This window comes from Netta rufina (genome assembly GCF_964035555.1).
Source record: "Netta rufina genome assembly, chromosome: 8".
NCBI lineage: Eukaryota > Metazoa > Chordata > Aves > Anseriformes > Anatidae > Netta > Netta rufina.
Window position 1 is genome coordinate 3,138,067 of NC_140131.1, and position 19,156 is coordinate 3,157,222.

Below are 19,156 nucleotides of genomic sequence, written 5' to 3' on the forward strand. Positions count from 1 at the left end.
TAGAAGTGGCTCTTTGTACTCAGTAAGTAAGCTGCTCCATTGTGCTGAGAACTGCGGCTCTCCCCCTGTATATATATTTTTTAAATGTTACTACTTTTACTCCTCATATTCCTGAAAAGCCTCCAGCCACTGCAGGAGGACCTGAGCTCTGTTTTGACTCACACAGCATCAACCGAAGTGATAAAGCAGCTACAGTTCCTGGGACGGATTCTGCCCTCATCACTGCTGTTACCAGCACAAAGAGTTTATAAAGTGCCTGTGGAGCCTCCCCTCTTACCAGGAACAAACCGGGCAAAACGTAACCTGTCATGTACTTTCAGATAGAGCTGATGAGACCAGTAAATTGGGGAAATACCCAAACTAAACCCGTCTCTACATCAAGGAATATTCTTTTAGATTCACTGAGAGATTCTACCTGCAGCCACAAAATGAAAATTTTAGAGATACATGATTACCGCAGTTCAAGCCTTCCCTCTATGAAGTGATTGTGAATTTTAACCCTTATCACATTTACTTGAAAAAGACTAGATTTACTCTATTGTGCATAGCTAGAAGCAAAATATAAATACAATCAAACAAAAAGATTATTGTATTTCTAAAACAAACTCTTGCCAATAGCAAATCTTCCATCTCCTGCTCTCATCAACTTCAATGAATGTACAGTTGGGTCCAATACCATAGATTTACAGATGTGATCTTTAACCCAAAAGACTACAAGAAAGTACTTTAAAAAAAAAAAAAAAAAAAAAAGATAGAGAGAGAGAGACAGAGCCAAACAATAAATGTTATGTGTAAAAATATTCTTGAAAAATCTCAAAACTCATTGTTTAGCACATGCAAGGATGAATGGAAAAAAAATCCCACATGCAAATCTATTGCCACGCTTAAAAAGATGGAGTTATAGCAAATGCACAAAAGGGTATCTAAAGTTGTATTAAGTTGCTCCAAGCAATGCAGAAATTTTTGTGTTCAGTCTGCATTTTATTGGTAGTGATTTTTGTTAGTTTTATCTCATAACTAAAATTACATTTGATTGACTTCTGAAATGTATTTACCTGCATCTCTTCATGTGTAATAACTAGATGTAAGAGTTGGTTCATGTGTGTGAAGATGCCAAAAAAAAAATGATTACACCGTCAATACTGTTTTCAATGCTGGGTATTAATAATCAAAGTAACTAAAGGCTACATAGTTCAGCCAACAAGATATGTTCAGGTGTAGCCTCGTGATTTCTTAATATTAGATTTTTTTTAAAAAAGATCTTTTTTATTGGATTAAACTTTTCCTGTGCCACCTCTGTTCAAGTAGAATATGCTATAAAAACAACTACCTAAAAAAACAATACGCTTAGCTCTTCTGAACTGGTCACACTAAAACCAGGTAAAACTTGAAAGCTAAATCTTGGCACACTTAGTAATCCTCACTAAGAACAGACATCTTTGTTAAATTTAAAATATAAACAGGTTTTAATAAAATTACACTAACTTTGCCATATCATTTTGCTCTACTCCTTTTGAAACCCAAATCTTTCTCTGCATGCTTTTCACATTTGTCTAGGATGGTCCAGCACTAGGAGCAGTGATGCTCACTGTCTTGCAAACATGACATCTGCTGCAAACTGGAGAGTCCTTCTCCATTAAGAAATTGCTTCTCGTGTTTTGGGTCCTTCTTACGGAACTTCCTATTAATTTCAGAGCAAGATAGTCTACTTTGTAAGGTGTTCACTTCTGAAGCTTGTTTATTCCTTGACCTCTCTGTTAAGCCCGCTAAGCAACGGTGGTTCTTAGAACAGAAGAAACTTAATGCCTACCCACTGGAAGCTTGTAGGGACTGTGGCCTTTAATTTTTGACCTTCACTGTACATTGTGGTCCTAATCCTTTGACTGCAGAATTGTTAAAAAGTATATATGGCAGTTGGCAAAAATCTTAATGTTCCAGTAAATGCAAAAGCCATAAATTCAGCTGCTGACCTTTTCCATCCAGGTCACATGTGACACCTACTGGAGTTTGTCAGGCTGTGTGGAATTTATAGAGCTCATATAGGTATCAGCTGCGAAAGCTGAACTTTCATGAAATGTCTTTCAAAGGCACGTCCAAAACCCTTGTAAAAAGTCAGTATGTCTTTTTTTAAGGGTATACATTCTACATGGATTTTAAAAGGTCTCACCATGCCATCTCTGCAAATCTTCAACACTCATGAAACTTCAGCTCTTAAATTAATACTCTTTACAAAATAGAGAAATCAGGCCAGGCATGTAATTACTGTGATTACCAACTTCTATCAGCCCTTCTCCAAGCCTGCAGAATACCCTAAAGGTCTACACACTTTTTTCTTTCTCACGAGCACCTCTCCGCTTCTCCTGGAAATCAATTGTATTGATGGTGTATTGTCAGTCAAAGAAATATGATTTGATAGTACCCTAAAGCAGTTGCAAAAGAAGGGAAGGAATACAAAACCTACTCAAGTCCACACCGTGAGTGTGAGATCAATGTTTTCAATAATACGTTTGCCGCCATGTAGCACCCTAACTGTCGCAATTAATAATGTAGAAGGAACTGATTAACTTAAGTAAAGTGCCCTCCGCTGTGTAAACACATAAAGATCTATAGGGCAAAAGAGGAAAGAAAGAACAAAACGTCATTTTTATATTTTATGTGGACACATTCTTGCTTTCCATTCTGCTCTTGTAACAATTACTGTACTAGCCACTCTGACAGAGTCAATAAATCGATCCGGGACCTGATGCAGCACTGAGGCAGACTAATCCAATACAGCATTATCTGCAATGGAGGCTGGGGGCGGGCGTGGGGTGGCAGGAAATCAGCTAAGTCAAGTAAAAGCAGTAAGATGTACGTAACTATAATCTGGCTTTATACTTGTACGTTTGGTCTGTGTGTGTACATACGCATGTGAGTATCTGAGGAAATGTGCAACTCTGCAGGAGGAAAGCACGTGGTCACAGGAGCGTGTGGTTCAGCAAGGACCAGCACCCCATCCAATTAATGAGCTGGGCAGCGTGGCTGATGGCACACAGCCACAAGGTGTACAACCTGGCTGTGCTTTGAGCATCCTGGATTTGAAAGAACCGATGTGTGTCTCCCCCACCATACAAAGGTCAAAACCTGCTCCCGTCTTGGAGCACGACCTCCACTACAGCAGCGAGCCACTACAGCCACTTGGCCACCGACAAACAAATCTGGGAGTCCCCTGCCACGCACTCTGTACCTGTGAACAGAGGAGCTGTCATTTTTGTCAGACTAAATGGTCACTGGGGCCTGGTATTGTGTCTCTGACAGTGGCTACACTCCTCTTCCGAGCAAGATGCAAGAGTTCCCTACGGAGGAGACAGGCCAAAATGATTTGGCCGGAGGGGAAGCTTCTTCCCACCCCATGCAGTAAGTGGTAGGCCTTGTAAATACATGTTAGTGGGGAATAGGAGACTGAAAAAATAAGACAGTTTCCTGCTGAATGGAAAAAAGAAAACTGTTTTTTGGCAGAAGTTCTTCAAGAAGGAGAACATAGGCCATTGTTATTATGAAGACTTTTCAATGAAAATGCAGAAAATCATTGCCTTTTAGAGTAATTGTTTAGCTAAAGAAAGGTTACACAGCTTGTAGAGAATTTAGTAAGAAATTAAATCTCTCCAGCTCATTCATCATATTTCTGCATTTGCCAACTCTTCCCACCAGGCCCACACTTACTTCTTCTCTCTCTTCTCCCCTACTGTGGAGCATAAGTAATGGCCATAAAACCCACAGAAAGGGTGCCTTACGCACAGGCTTCCTGTTTATTGTAAAGAGGGGAAAAATGCAGTAAGTTTAATAGCTTAGTTTGGGAAATTCGTCTATGTCCATTGTAAATAATTGCATGCTATATCTATTGGAAATAGGATGCTTAGTGTTAGTTTCCAAAAAAAAAAAAGTCTGAACCGCTCACTGGAGCCTGCAAGGAGGAGGAAGAAAAAGCAGAGGAAAAAGGATCACCCCTGCCGAGGAGTAACCCAGGCATTTCTGAACTGATTGGGCTCCAACCCACTTTGAAGATAAGGCCACATGATGGTACTAAGTCTTCTATGAACCTTTACCTTTATAGTGCAACATGTGCTTTCTTCCTGAGGCATACTGTTCTCCGCTGCTTTTTAAGAACTGATTTGAGAGTGAAATTTCATACTGCCCCTCTGCGCGAGAGCTCAATTAAATGGGCTTTGTGCACTGAGCTGAACAGACACTGAAGGGAATGGGAATTGGGAAGTGACCCTGATTTCTGGTCACCTTTGTATCTCCTCTCTGTGGAGCACACACCGGACTGTCATTAGCAGCTGTGATCAGAGCAGCACGTTCACACTCGTGCAGCACTGGGGACTTGTGGCTACAGAGCTATTATGTGATCAGGGGCACATCAAGAGCACCATGACTGCATGCGGGCTCTTTGCTCCCATCATGGTGGAACCATCTCAATTTTAACTCAGCAAAGGATTCAGCCCACATTTCCTCAACTAATTTCCACAAAAGAGAAAAGCGAGTTTAATACGGCTAAACACAAAGCAAAGGCAGAATCTGAAATCTTTCAGCTTCCCAGGGTCTGAGACCTGTTGGTGCTTGATAGAGACTTACACTGCTTTCGCCGTGCTCACACTTTTAGACCTGTGTCACCTTTTTAAAGCCATCTCCAGACCACCCTCAGGGTCAGACCTCTACAGCTGCTTGGAGGGTAAAAGGTAAAAGACAGCACCAGCACTCAGGTCATGTATCAGTAGTGTGGTGCCACTGGTTCTGCAGCAGGACGGTTTTTGATCAGGCACTGTAACTTCCAGTGGTCACGGTACGGCTTAAGCCCACAAGAACCCATCCTCCTTCAGTGCCCTTCAGCCCAGGCAATTGGTGTAAGCTGTGGTCACACATACAACTTTCTTCTCACATGCCCAACTGTTCTTTATGTTTCTGTCTCTGATCTCCATTTTGGGTCTCTCCTTTCATATATATGGCAAATCTCTAGTAGGAAAGCAATCCACAAGGGCATAGGGCCCACGGACGAACTGGAGCAATCTAAAACTCTGATGCTGCTTCGGACACTGCAGCTCTGCTGGGAGAGCAAATTTCTGTTCTCCACCCAGGTCAGACGTCATTCCTGTGCTCAAATCACCTTCTGAAGCTGCCACTACATTCACTGCTATGGGCCAAGAAAAGGCGAGGGGTAATTAAGGCCCTGCTTAAAAGTGCTGTGTAGTTTACGTTTCTTCCAAAGCCACACGTGCTTGCCTAGTGAGGTTACCTTATGGAATATGTAGTCCTCGGGGGACTGAGCTGATTAAAACAAATGCTTCTAAATTAGTGTTCTTCATCTTCATTCATGCTCAAACACAAGTGGTGCTTTCAGCCCTCGGGATAAGTGTTCCTATCCAGGGGAGGAACAGTCACCTGAGCAACAAGTAGCGCTGGCCTGGCTTATAAATAGTCCTGCTCAGAACCCCCAAAATAAAAGGCCTGATCTTGTTCCTGCGGCCTCTCATGTTCTCTGCACGTCCCCTGCCATGTACAAACCGCACACACCCCTTGCACTTCTGGACACGAACTGCTTGGTGCAGTGAAGCGGTGGCTCAGCTGTTAGCACACGGCAGCAATACCACGAAATCCTGACCTTGCCCTTCCTCCCCGCGGGCCAGCAGGTGCTACGTGTCTGCCCAGCGCAATTCCTGGGCTCTGGGAAACGGGAGACAGAGGGAAGGGTGCAGAGGCAGAAAAGGACAGGCAGCTTGTGGTACTCATTAATAAAGCCCATCAACACGAGCTGTGCACGAGGCTGGCAGCTCGGCATCCCTTTCTGACAGTGCAAAGGGCAGGGCGCCGTGGCAGAGGTTCAGCGAGAAGCAAAAAAAGGAAAATCCCCGCGAAGCAAAGCACATGTTTTATTTGTCAAAAAGGAAAATGTGTGCACTGGTTTCTTTCTTCCATAGGGTGGCAATGGAACCTGGGCACAGAACAGCCGTGCAGTTTTCAGCCGCAGGAGCGGTAGCTCTGGAGGAGCTGCATTAGCTTCCCACTCGAGGTGCTGACTTTGATCTATGAATCCTCCACCGTTTCGGCTCTTGCTACCTGCGAGGCTGCCTCCCTGCCTCCCCCCTGCCCGCGCCGCCTCCAGCCGCAGCGAGGGGCATCACCTGCACCGCATTCCTCCGAATTAAGTGTCTAGGCAGTGCGGACTGGCTGTTATCGCAGAAGGACCATCTACTCTGGAATTTGCCTCCCTCCCTTGCCTGACAGAGCTCACATCTGCTAACCTACAGGACACGGCATAAAGCTCATTTTTTTCCCCGCGTGCCCTTTGTTTTAAAGTGCTGCCAGTGAAAAATCGCAGGTTGCAGTTTGTTTTCTAAAAGGATTATGGGGAAGTAAAACAGTCTTTCCCTTGTCCCCAGAAAAGAAAGTAATTGCACAATTAGATTTGTATATGCACCTGAGGCATGAGGTGGCTTTTTTAGAGATAAAGAAAAGCTTGAAAAAAAGAAGCTACAAAGATACCAGTGTCTAATTCAGGAAATGCAGAGAACAGGAGCAGATCTAGAGAAGTTATTTCCTTACACTATCAACACAGCATCCCTTTTGCTGAACTTCAGTGATTTCCCCCTAACTTAATAGGGCAGCATTACCCTTCAGAGAAGTGTTTCCGTACCTGGTCATTTTAAGGCTATAAGGCAAAAGGGGGGCTGGGGCTGTTCTTCCGAGCTTGCTGTTGTTCACACTGGTAGTTTTCCCAAATAGCAAAGCTTGTTTATTTTTGTTTCTTTTTTTTTTTTTCTTATACTTTATTGTGGTGTGCTAGGTAAAGTTATGGGCTTTTTGTTTTAATTGTTTCCATTAGAAAGGATTAGTTCTGTCTAGAGTGCTACTGTGGCTGGGTGGCTGTAGGGCCCCATCAGGGAAAGTCTGAGCAGACAAGACCTTGGCTTCCTTGGCTCTAGCTCTGAGATCCTGCAAAGGCAGAATTAGGAAGAGCTGCTACTTCTAGCAAATAGTTTTATCCTTTCCTAGAGAAATGTATGGGAATATTATTTTTTTTTTTTATGCTTAACTAAGTTTTAGAAACCAACTGGGATGAATCTGATATAAAGTATGTTTACATTAGAGAGGGATTTTTCCTGAAGCAGCTGGTCAAGAGGGTATACGATGCGTTTTCTTTCTTAAGCAGAGCAGAAAAGCATTCAGTTTCTTACAGGTGGTAAAGCAGTTGATCCTCTGCCTAGGTGGCTGCAGTGGGAGGCAGTGTTTGTTCCGTGCATCCCAGTAACCTCACCCTGCAGGGCACACAGCTCCTGTCAGGTAGGAGGGATTGGATGCAATAGGCATGTGTTGCTCGGGAGCTGTTTTTAGCATCCCAAGTACAATTTCCAGGAAGATGTAGAGTAAGTAGGTGGCAAACAGGACTCAGTCTAGTAAACGATGTTTAGTGGAAGTGGAGCTGCAGCACACAGAGTACTTATAATCCCTAGAGGAATTTCATAGTACAAAGTGAGGGCATTAGAGATTGACCAGCGCCGTTTAGAGCAGCGAGTGACAGCACAAACCAGTTACCAAGAGCAGGTTTCTAGTTTAGTGTTACTTGCTGCGCAAGCTGTGAGCACGTATCCTGTGTTACACAATTGCTTTTATCGCTTGGTTAGGGAAAAAAAGAAAAACAACAAACTCGGACCCCTTTATTCTCTATTAGTGTTGTTGATACTGATAGGTTAGTCCCTAATTAATGTGATGGTACTTTCCCATTCCTCTACTGCTCTCCTTATTACAAGTCCCTGGCAATACGAGAGGCAGATCTATTACTTAGTCATGAGGCATCTAGACCAGTTTGCTTTTGAAACTAAAGCCTGTGTACCCCGGGCATACTGTATTTCTGATTTGCATATGGAAAAGGCAGTTAAAAAGCTGATGCCCCCATATTGCTTGCAAGTCAAGTAGCAAAAGTAAATGATTTATCAAGCAAAGGTTACAACACCTGTGCCTTTATGTCAACATACACGGAGGATGCCAAGTCAAGTGTTTCTTCTAATAGCTCAAACAGAAATTCAGATTCAAACAACCCCCCAGATAGGACAATTATGTGGTGAGCCACCGGAGCGGCAGAGTGACAGAGCGGGTGAGCAAAGGCAGCATCTGAAAAAGCAAACCAACTGAAAAGTTTTGAAGTGGCTAAGAACTGGCAAACCCAACAGCCCTTTTGGGGCTTTCATTACTGAATCAGAACTACTGACTTAAATCAGTTTATTTCCTGGTCTCCTGTGTCACGAAGATGTAGTCTGGCTACAACATTTGTTGATACAGCCTTTCTCTAAGTAAAATATTATATAAATGGTAAAAAATTCCTTTAAGGGATTATGTTTGAAGCAATCTGACATAAATTAGGACATGCTTCTAATGGAAATGTCTACTGCTAATTTTTATAATGCCCATTAAGAAAGGCATGTACTGGTTTGGGTTGTTTAAAAACAGCACAGGACAGAACGATCCTTGCTCAAACCCTGCCATGCTGTTGTACATTTGTCTGCGATTTTATTCCAATGTTCTGTGAAAGCCCGCGAATGCCCATGTATGGGAAATGGGACTTCTGCACAACGCCACTGCCACATCCCCGCGCACAGACGCGCCTTTGCAGCACTTTAAGTCTAATAACCACAACGTATAACTGGTGCCTGTAGTCAAATGACCTACCAACTGAAAGAGAAAATCAGAGCAACCAAATCGCTGATCATAAAAAAAAAGACAGTCTTTTTTTTTTTTTTTTGATTGCAGCAGTAAGGAGTTGTTTAACCCTTATATTTTAGCTACCAGCTTGATTTTCAGAAGCCTTCAGTGTTCACTGCTTCCTCTTGTCTAAGGAAGCCGTGTGTCCTGACTGTTCGTGGTCCTCAGGACCCATATCTTATCCCGAGTCTGAATGTGCTATAAAAATCCTGATGGAAAGCAGCCATCCCAGCTGCTTTTAATAACACAGTCTTATTTGTTTTTATATTTTCATTTTGAAAATATCCTAAGTGATCCTCCTAATTTATACACTAATGTCCTGCAAAAAAATTACAAAAGCACGTCTTTGTTTAGAGGAATGCTAAGTAAATCCCAAATCATTGCAGTTCGTATTTTTACCTCACTCCTATGATTTAAAACATGGTCAACTTCAGAGTTGTTTCATGAATAAGTAGTGAGCTTTACTGATAAATTATATATTTAGTATCAAGTGGGTTGTGGTGGTGTAATGATGTATAGAAGCACGGAGATGCAGCTGGAGTCAGAGACTGGAAGTCAGTCTCCTTACCCACTGCAGCATGTTTGACTTTAATTGAAAGCCATGCTCCAGTATTGTTTTTCACTGTACAGCATTGTTATTCACTACACTGCATTACATAGAAGCACTTAAAGTAAGGCTAGAGCACTTTAAAATGATTTAAGTCATAAATAAGGAGGATAAAAGTTTACAGTCAACAAACTTATCTGGGAAACCTAGGCTGCAGGATGCAAATAAGTTTAGAATATTTTGGAGACTTAATACTGTTGTGTCTTACTACATAATCAATTTACCAACTAGTTGTTTTTCAAGTCTTTTGGAAAAGGTAATGTAGCATTCTCCAAAGGGTTTCAAGTTTCCTGAGCTATGAAGAAAAAGACCAAATGCTTAAGGACTTTAACAGTATACCTTAACATTCCCGTTTCCTGCTTTCAGTGTATTTGTGTGCATTTCAGTTGTTTCCATGATGACTGGAGAAATATGATTTAAATGTGAAGGCACATTAAAACTTGTCACGTAAATGAACCAAATAAAGGAAGAGGCCTGAAAAGTGGGGGTGCAGGTTGCATTTTGTTAATGTGTAAAAAAAAAAATCAGAACCTGATGAGTTAAAACCCTGCTCTGCGCCGCTGGTGTACTTTCTGTGACCCTATTTAATGCAGAGAAGGTTTGAGATCCGATGCAGTTTAACCTGTGCTGTCGACAGAGCTATAAACTAAAGCCCCTAACAAATTGTACACAAAGAACAGATAGCAAGAAAACACATTGTGTTCACAGGCATCTGGCTGCTGCCCGGTAAACTGAAAATCTTTGGTAATGAGTGATGTGTGTGTTTCACTGACAGCATAGGTGCTGGAGCTGTCATGAAGAAGAGTCCGTCTTCATGGATACACTGGACTGTGGCAAGCACCAGCCAGGAATCTGCACACTAATTGTGCAGATGCATATAACTGATTTGAAAGAACTTATAAGAGCTAGAAGTAGTACTCTGCAGTTTGTTAGTTACTTAAATTATTACTTTTTAGTCATCCCAGCCAGCTAAGAACAAAATTACAAATATTTCTTGATGTTAGCCTTTGAAAGAATTGTAACGTAGTTAAGCAATCACTTAAAACTACAAACAAAAGTTGTCCTAAAACACTACTGCTACTCACTTCTTTATACCTTCTCCCCCATGATAACGTGATATTAAGCATAGACTTAATTTTTTCAACATCTGGCTCAAATTAGCTGCTAACAAAACTGCCAACAACTATTTTCTTAATCGACCCTGGGAATTTGATACAGCTTGGAAAAAGCACATTTAAACCTTGTCCTTCTCCTAAAGAAACACAAATGTTTACTTGAGCTTCTGATTCGACCATAGCAGGTCTATGAATTCAGTTAACCCAGCTTTATAGGCCTGCCTCAACTGGACTTTTTTCTCTTTGTGTAGGGAAACAGATGTGCTTGCAATTACAAAATCGCCTGCTCGCTCAAAACCCACCATGCAAGCAGCCAACCAGGAATTCGAGTCTATTTTTTTATGTGGAAGTCCTTGGCAAAATCTCCCGTTGGATTCGGCGGGGGACTAAGGTGCACTGTTACCTGATGGGTCTCTCTCAGCTCCTTTTGCGTTTGCAATTAAATGCAACTGCCTAGGGTACGGCTTGGAGTCAAAGTCTGAAAACTCAGTCCCAGGGGAACAAAATGTGCACTAGAAGCAATATCTTAGAAAGCAAGAGAGATCTTTCCAGTTATGAAAGCAGCGTTATTACTACGTAAGCCCAAAAAAACACAACAGACAAACAAACTGCAAGTGACATTTCACTGTAGTTACTGAGACCATGTGGGTGAAGTGACAGCGGCAATGCAGCTGGCTCCGGAGGGACACGTTAGAGTACACTGAAGAAGAAGAGGCTGCAGGCATACAGAGAAGTCGAAAGCGGCCCACCTGAGTCTGTTGAGGGATATTTACAAAGCTTGGATCCCGTGGTCCAACACTGACGAATCGGTTTGCGGGGGAGGTGCTGGGTGTCGAGTAGGCTGTGAAGGGAAGGGACACATGCGTTGAGGAAGCGGCACTAGATTGCACACGAACAACACCAAAACACACTGTCTCAGAGCCACCTAAGCAGATGTTTAACATAGAAATGTGCAAAACGTTTTAGAGAGCGAGAGTTTGGTTTTAGACACTGGAGAGGCTTGGTCCTAGTGGTGGGGTATAGACGTGTAGGGAGCTGGGCTGCTGGGAGCTGGCTGCTGGCACAACAAGGCAATGCCATGCGTTGGGAGAAAGGTGCTCAGCTGCTCTGTGCCGTTCCCCATCTCAGAGACCTGCTGCAGGCCTCTGGGTGCTGTGACAGACAGTACAAGAGACCTGTATAGCTCCTGGTATTGCACATATCCCTGGCTATTATTACCCCGGGACGTGTGGTATTGCTGGCTCTAATGGGATTTGTACAGCAGCAAATGTACCGAGGAGTTTATTAACAGAATTGGACCCCTAGTTCGTGCTAATCCAGCATTCCCTCTCAATACAAAGTTTTGTTTTTCATACTGCTGTGGTCTGCACTCTCTAAAATGTTCACTTGATGTGTTTGACAAACTAGGAAGATCCTTTCGGTAAAAAATTAATGGGTTGCAGTTTCACTGGGGTGGTAAGTGCAATCAGTCTGAAGGCTGGAGCTGCCTTTAAAAACTGGAATGGCTCCCATAAATGTAAAGCTATTAAATGCAATGCAAGCCAAGAACCCAGATTACTTCCAAACTTGAAGTACTTTAATGATTTTGTTGTTGCATTATATTCTCCACTGCAACCGTACACAATGCCACGTACTTCCAAATTCAAAAGCTTTCAATGCATTTTCAGTCTTCCTCTCATTTGAGAATCCCCCCTGCAATCTTCACCTTTGTGCAGTTTTTGCACATTCAGATCTAAATTCAAATAACCTGAATAGATGCCTTAATACAAACAGTGATTCTGTCTATTTTAAATATATTTATGGGAATGCATTCTGCTGAATAAAATCCCCAGACAATCTAGCTATCCAATGAAGAGACAAAAAACAATGTTAAAAGGAAAGTTACTTGCCAAATTCCAGTCAGGCTAAATATAATGTTCAGGCCTCAACGTTACAGAAAAATAAAGTGAGTTAAGAGTCAGAGAAGACACTGAGTTGTCTGAGTAGATGAAGCCTGTTGCCTTTCTTAAGGCAAAATGTTTGGTGAGGAGGCATTACACTGGAGGAGTCTTTGGCTTAAAACTATGGAATCAAACCAATGGTCTGTCTCATCCAGCATCCTCTCTCTTGCAGGGACCATAAGCAGATGCATAATCACATAATTTATTTTTCCATAGTCTTTCTTACTCTCTGAGTATTCTCAGCTGAGGGATAGCCCTGTACTTAACAGCCTGCAAGGGATTTCTCACTGGTGCAAACTTTTTTTTTTTTTTTCCTGCCCGTACAAACTTTTTGCATCCCACAAAATCCTTTGGTGAGGAGTTCCCAAGTCTACAGGAATGCAGAAGTGCATCCTTCCCTTTGCTCTCTATCTGAATCTGACAAACATTCCTGATGCCTTTTTCTTACAATTAAGTGAGACAGCTTCTCTTTCTCACACAGCATTCCCCTGAAGTCACCCCAGGAACTGCATATCTTCATTTCTTTCTGATCTGAGGGGAGATAAGGCACTCCTAACTTCTAAGAATGAAATCTTCCCAGTTGTTTCTGGTGAGGTGAGCTTTTCTTTCAAAAACACTTTGCTAGTACTTGCAAAAATCATGCAAGGAACACCTGTCCATCACAAAGATTTAAAGGAATTTTTAAGTGCATGAATTGAGCTTTCCAAGATGATTTTACAAACTGCAGTGCAGCGTGCAGAGTAGAGTACAAACAGCTACGTTGGCTGCTATTCCTATCTTCAAATCAAGGAAGAAGTGAACTGAGTAGATTTGGTGAGATGTTCTCCTTGCCTTTTTACTGTCTTCATTTGCTTAATAATTCAAAGAAGCCACAGATTTGCAAATGATACATCTCTGTTACTGGTATCACATATAAAGATTTTTTTTGCACTGTTTTATAGTGAGTTTTTTTTTTTAATTTAACTACTGAGCCCTACGTTGTACAAGAATAAAAATTCCTTCTACAGTTGGGAAAATTAACTAAAAGCTCAGACAGTTTTGGTTCTTTTGGTCTACTTTTAGGGAACAAAATGAGTGGAGAGGCCATGTAATCCCTTGGAGAAGGTAAGTTCCACTCAGAGGGGAAGGAACTCAAGATCTTGTTTACAGTTCCCTGTTGGCAGATACTTATGCTGTTATATTTGGTAGAAAATCAAAGGGAAACCATCAGAACACTGTCTTAAATGTCTTCTGTGTTCAAATAGATTCTGAAGCATTTCAAAAACTGTGTAATCTGTACAAAAGTCCCCTCAAACCTTTCTGGGTGAATTACTGTGTATACCTTTCTTCCGTAATGCTCCAAACTATGTTTAACTTACTTTCTGAAAATATTCGGATGTCAGCTTGGTATTTCCTTAAGGGCATATAACTGCATTGCTAGAGCCAAGAAGTGAAGAGCACCAAAACTACAGGGAGTGTGTGTGCAGAGCAGGCTTTACACCAGACTCTCCCAAGATGCTAATCCCACTTTGCTGTAAAATGCCATGAGATGTTTGAGGGTTGTAACCGGCCATTTTGGCTCAGAATAGTAAATTGACACGGGATACATATTAGCAGTGACTCCTGTTCCAGCACAGGAAACTTTGTTCCGAAAGAGAGCAACACCAAGTACTGCTCAGAGGATCATCAACATGGTTTCTTGCCAATTCTTAGTGTCCTCATATATACACCCTTGAATGACATCGGGGTGGGATTCCTGGAAGTCCTACCACTTATGATCTCTGCCCTCTGTTCTGAGATTAGGGTGGTGCAAACCACTCACGATGTTAATTTACAGTTTACTTGCATTAAGTTTTAGTATACATAGGTATGCTAGACCTGCCATGGGATCTACACGCTCCTTTTTATGAACAGGAAAAGCCAAAGCATGGAAGGGAACAGAAGCTAGGTCTCTAAGGCAGATCTCCTGATCTTTATCAGCTTTGCTCTATGGGAATTGCATAGAACTAGAGTACTTTGCACTAGCTGACAGCTGGCCCGCTGGGCTTGCACAGGAACATCTTCCTGCCCAGCCTAGTCTTTCTGCTACTGGAATTCACTAAGGGTTGTTTGCAACATCATAGCCCATAGCCAAGGAAATGAATGTGATGCCACAAATTTGCTATGATGCTTCACTTCAGGAACAAGCAAAACAGGAGCTGGCAGGGAAAGAACATTTGCTCACACAGACAGCTTTGATATTTAGCCAAAATGGCAAGAAATTGTATGAAAGACAAGACAAACAAACAGTTTTGGAATGTCATGTATTTTAAAATTGTCAGCAGTAGCAGAATGTTAATTTAAAATATACTTTCCTGAAATAATATCTATTAAGTATAGGAGTATTTTAGTTATCAGTTCTGGATTGAAAATAAAAAACTTTCGGTTGATAAAGATAATCTGGATGAGCAATAATCTAGTGTACCACTAGTTCTCTCTTTTATAGACCAAATCAACAAGTACATGTGCTTGATAGGAAAAGCTGTACTTTTTTTTTTCAGAGGACTCGAAGTCAGTTTAGCAAGAGAATTAACTGGAGGAACACGGTGCAATACAGCAGTTCCTACCACAATGCACTCTGCAGCTGAGTATCTTAGAGAGAACCGCAAATTCTAACAAATTAAATGATATAGTCATCACCCTCTATTTTATGGAAGGGGAAAGGAGCGAACAGAAAGCTGAAATGGCTTGCCCAGAGGGTGCTTAGTCAATGCATAGCAGAGAAGGCAAGAGAAATCCAATCTGATTATGAATCCAGCATTGCAGCCACCAGATCATCCTTCTCATCCTGACACAAATGCTGTTTAACACGAAAAATCCTTTGTGCAAGAGGACATTAACCGATAACAATCTTGCCCAACAAGGGAAAATAGCTGTTTTCCCCCATGCAGAGTTGTAAACCTGAGAAAATAACATTTAGTCAGAAAATGCTTTTTAGAAATGATGGTGTACAGGATGACAATATCTTAGACTCTGCATCTGAATGAAGGCCACAGATTCTAACACTCAGATTCAGCTATGATAGTGATAAAGTCCAACCAGCATGTAGTGGAGGTGGTGTTTTCTTTGGGCAATGAGATATTAAGCCCAGAAAACTGTCTAGTTTGACAAAAATATTGTTTTGTGTTTGTTATGGGTTACCACCAGAACAAAACTGAGACAAGATCTGAAATAAGATAGCAATTTTGGGGCTGTGTCTGATATCAAGGATGTGTTCTATTGAAAGGTCTTTTTATGGAGGAAAAATGAACCCTCCTAAACTTCATGGATCCCATCTCCATTGTGTCATCTCACTGAGCAAAATGCTGGCTTTCCAAAGGGATAGGATCTGCAGCTGAAATTTTCAACTCCCAGAGCATGCCTGGCCACCCAGTAGTGGCAAATCCTCGGGGTGCATCTCCAGGGGCTCTTCCTTCCTTGGACAGCACTAATGTTCATGTTTTGGTTAATGTCACAGCTGGAGAGTTTCACTATTGCTCTGAGAATCATTAACCACCTTGTTGTGATTTTTAGCTCTTGTTCCCAGGAGGCCATGCTGTATTGAACAGCTGCTCCTGGCTCCTGCACCCCTCAGGAGGGCCATATTCCAATTTTTGGTAGGGCCGTAACTGCATTTTGTTTCTGCAGAGGGCTTTCTGCTCGACCAAAAAAGGGAAGGAGAATGGAGCAAATGCCAACCCCTTTCACTCCATTTCCTTGGGGGGGTAAGAGGGGGGCTCATTCTCCTCCACACAGCTAAGGAGAGAGTCTGGCCAAACTCTAACATCACTCCTGTCTTTGTTGCATAAGTGACTTTCCAATATCCTAAAGCTCTGCAGGGCAGTCAGCCATAACCCAGCGACACTCCCCGAAACGGTGCACTCAAGCAGTTCGTCGCCATGGAAGGTACCTTTTTGTGCAGCTTTTATGAAACTCTGGTGAATCTGCACTTGCTATTTGGAGGCTAATATTTAGTTAAGAAAAAAATAAACACTGACACAAATGGGAGGCTGGTACTGACTGACATACCAAACGATGTCCAGTGGACCCTCCTGGTAAACTTTCTCTGAAAGGCTAGGAACCTCACTTTGTCTTCCTCTTTATGTGGCCAGCCACTTCCCCTGGCTTTAGTATATATGTGATTTCTTTCTTAGAAAGCATTCCCTACAATCTACTTTTCTGTAAAATTTGTCCCTAAATTAAATTATATGCTTCTTTACAACTCAATTCACTGTTATTCAAAACCCTTGTTTCTTACCAAAAGGAAGATGCATGCTTGAATATGTACAGAGCTATATGTTTAGATATCAGCGTAGCTAATTAACAAACAGTAATTATTTTCCTAATCTTTTGTTTAAATACCATTAACTAGCTGCTCTTGAGAAACCTCGATTCCCAATTAATGTGGCAGCTGTCTGCTGAACACTCAGCCACAGTGACCAGCCGGAGCCGATACCGATCGGTGGTGTTCTGCTAACTTCAGTGGACAAATGCCAAGTGTGATGCCAGCTGAGAATCAGGCCAAACACGCATTTAGCTTGTTTACATGATCACGGTATCACAAAATATAAGTCTTAAGATTACTGCTGAAATGATGTTGGGAATTTTTTTCGTTTAGATACCACACGCTGCCAGTAAACTGAGTCACAACTGTGATGACACATATACATTGACCTAGTTTCGTTTTTCCCAGTTCTGAAGACCAGGAAATAGTAAGGCATTGCTGACTGTATTCACTGATAACTATGACTAAACATTAACCTTTTAGATTCCACTGCTGAATCTTATTGATAGGACTTAAAAGATGGTATCTCCCGTCAGAAAGCATCAAAACTTCCTGATAGCACAAGTGTTGGGCTTAGGTCAGAAAGAGAAGTGGAGGGGAGGGAATGAATCAACTTCTTGGTTCAACAAAAATTTGCTGATCAATTCTAGAAGTTCTAATTCTAGAAGATCACATTCACAATCTTACCAGACTGTCTCATACTAAAACCCAGTTTAATACCTAAGCAAGCTGGAGCATCTTGCTTAGTTTGCAGTTGTGTACTTTCACATAGCAGAAGGAAATGCAAAACTCTAAGAACTACCAGATTTTAAAAATGCCCGATGGAACCTGTGCAAATCTCCTGAACAGTATATAAAGATTTAGAAGTTTTCAGCTTCACATGTTCTGAATAGCCAATACCTCTTTGACCATCAAGCAGCGGTTGCATATAGCATTTAAATAATAAGCTTGAAAAGCACACAAAGGGATTTGCTCTTTCGATTAGATTGATTTTTGTTTGTGGATGTTATTTGGACTCCCTTCACTGTGGAACAAGTCCCCTACAGTTGCCATTAAAGCATTGAAAGCTTCCCTTTTGTTTTTAAATGTCAGTTTGAGCATAGCTTCATTAAATCATTTCACAATTAACTCCCTGAACATCCAGACTTTTTTAAAGCATCAAACCCAGCTGAATCGCATTTGTTTCCCAGCAGAGTGAGTCCAAAGTGGTATCCCCAAGTGTGTATCCAGGAATTTGTATATTTGACTTGTGGCTACACAAAATACATATGGGAGCCGTGTGGGTGGTGGAGAGAGGATGAAAGCTTTCTCCCTGGGCCTAAGAAATACCATAGCTTCTTGCCCAAAACGCAGGGCTCGGGAACCAAGTAATACGGGAAAGACGTCTGGGTTAATCTAAGAAGACTTATTCCCAAAAGAACTATAAATGAAGAGAACTCAAAAGGGTTGTTAGTTTAGCCCAGTATGTATAAGCAGCGATGCTTTCTGTGAGGCTATCTGTCTCACGTCCATGCAGTATCTATCCTCAAAAGCCTGTCCTGAGATACCAAACTGCCTCCTCATGACAGCACAGAAGATCCCAAAGGTCCCAGGTCTGTGTCAAAACTTAGCTACTGGCCTTGCTTTCTCTTATACGTAGGTATGTGAAATGCCATCAAAATTATAAATAAAGCTGTAACCTTCGGCTAACTCTCATTAATATAAAACACACTAAGAATTTTGTCAATCCTATACAGATCAGAGCTCTCCTATGTCCTCAGAACTAATCCAGTCCTAATTTCTGACCAGGAGATACACGATGAAGCAGCACATTGTGCACTGCTGGTAGCCCTTGGTTCCCGCTGCATCTATACTTACTTGGAGAAGTGGGAGAGGTGGCCCCTCCTTCTGTTGATGTAGTTGGAGGTTTTGTGTCTGGCACTGGCAGAGGCACAGGCCTAGCCATTGGTGGCGGAGGTGGTGGTGGCAACATTGGGGTAGGAAGGAATGGATTGTGCACCTTGCCTTGGCTGCTACCATTGGGCTGCCAAAAAACAAGCAAACAGACAAAAATTATACTAAAAACCAGCTATTAGGAACCTCCGGTAATAACAGTCCAGTTTCAAACTATGTCCACTATATTTACAGTTACTTTAAAAAAAAAAGAGGTGGCAAAGAAAGTGCTGTGTCTAATTCTCCATTGGTTTCAAGGAATTTTGTTTCAAGCCCTGTGAATCTTGTGAAACTAAAGAAATTCTCATTTTTAAACATTTATCCTACTGCAACTGGTCTGGGTTGCTCTGGATTAAATTCTACCATTCTTTACATTTCCTGCAGCCACTAACTCATGCTCAGTGAGAGTTTAAGCAGTATTTTCAATCCCTTGCATGTCCCAGATTCGTGACTCTGCTATACCCTTAGGATATCAGTGCCTCGGACTTGAGTGTAAATTTCTTAAAGATACTGCTCATTAAAAGAAAAAATAAGCATTTCTGGTGGT

At 41.8% G+C, this 19,156-nt stretch overlaps 1 protein-coding gene across 10 annotated transcripts in view; it reads right to left on the reverse strand.

Annotated features, from left to right (window-relative positions):
• The window catches only part of NFIA (nuclear factor I A), a 248,632-nt gene that overhangs the window by 16,423 nt on the left and 213,053 nt on the right, over window positions 1-19,156 (reverse strand). For 8 of the 10 annotated variants that reach the window (XM_084291332.1, XM_084291335.1, XM_084291336.1 and 5 more), the window contains 2 exons: window positions 18,535-18,700; window positions 11,205-11,296 (listed from right to left, as the gene is read on the reverse strand). In XM_084291332.1, the coding sequence (XP_084147458.1) occupies window positions 11,205-11,296; window positions 18,535-18,700 (258 nt within the window). The remainder of the gene's footprint in view (window positions 1-11,204; window positions 11,297-18,534; window positions 18,701-19,156) is intronic. The other 2 variants (XM_084291338.1, XM_084291334.1) reach the window with 1 other exon arrangement.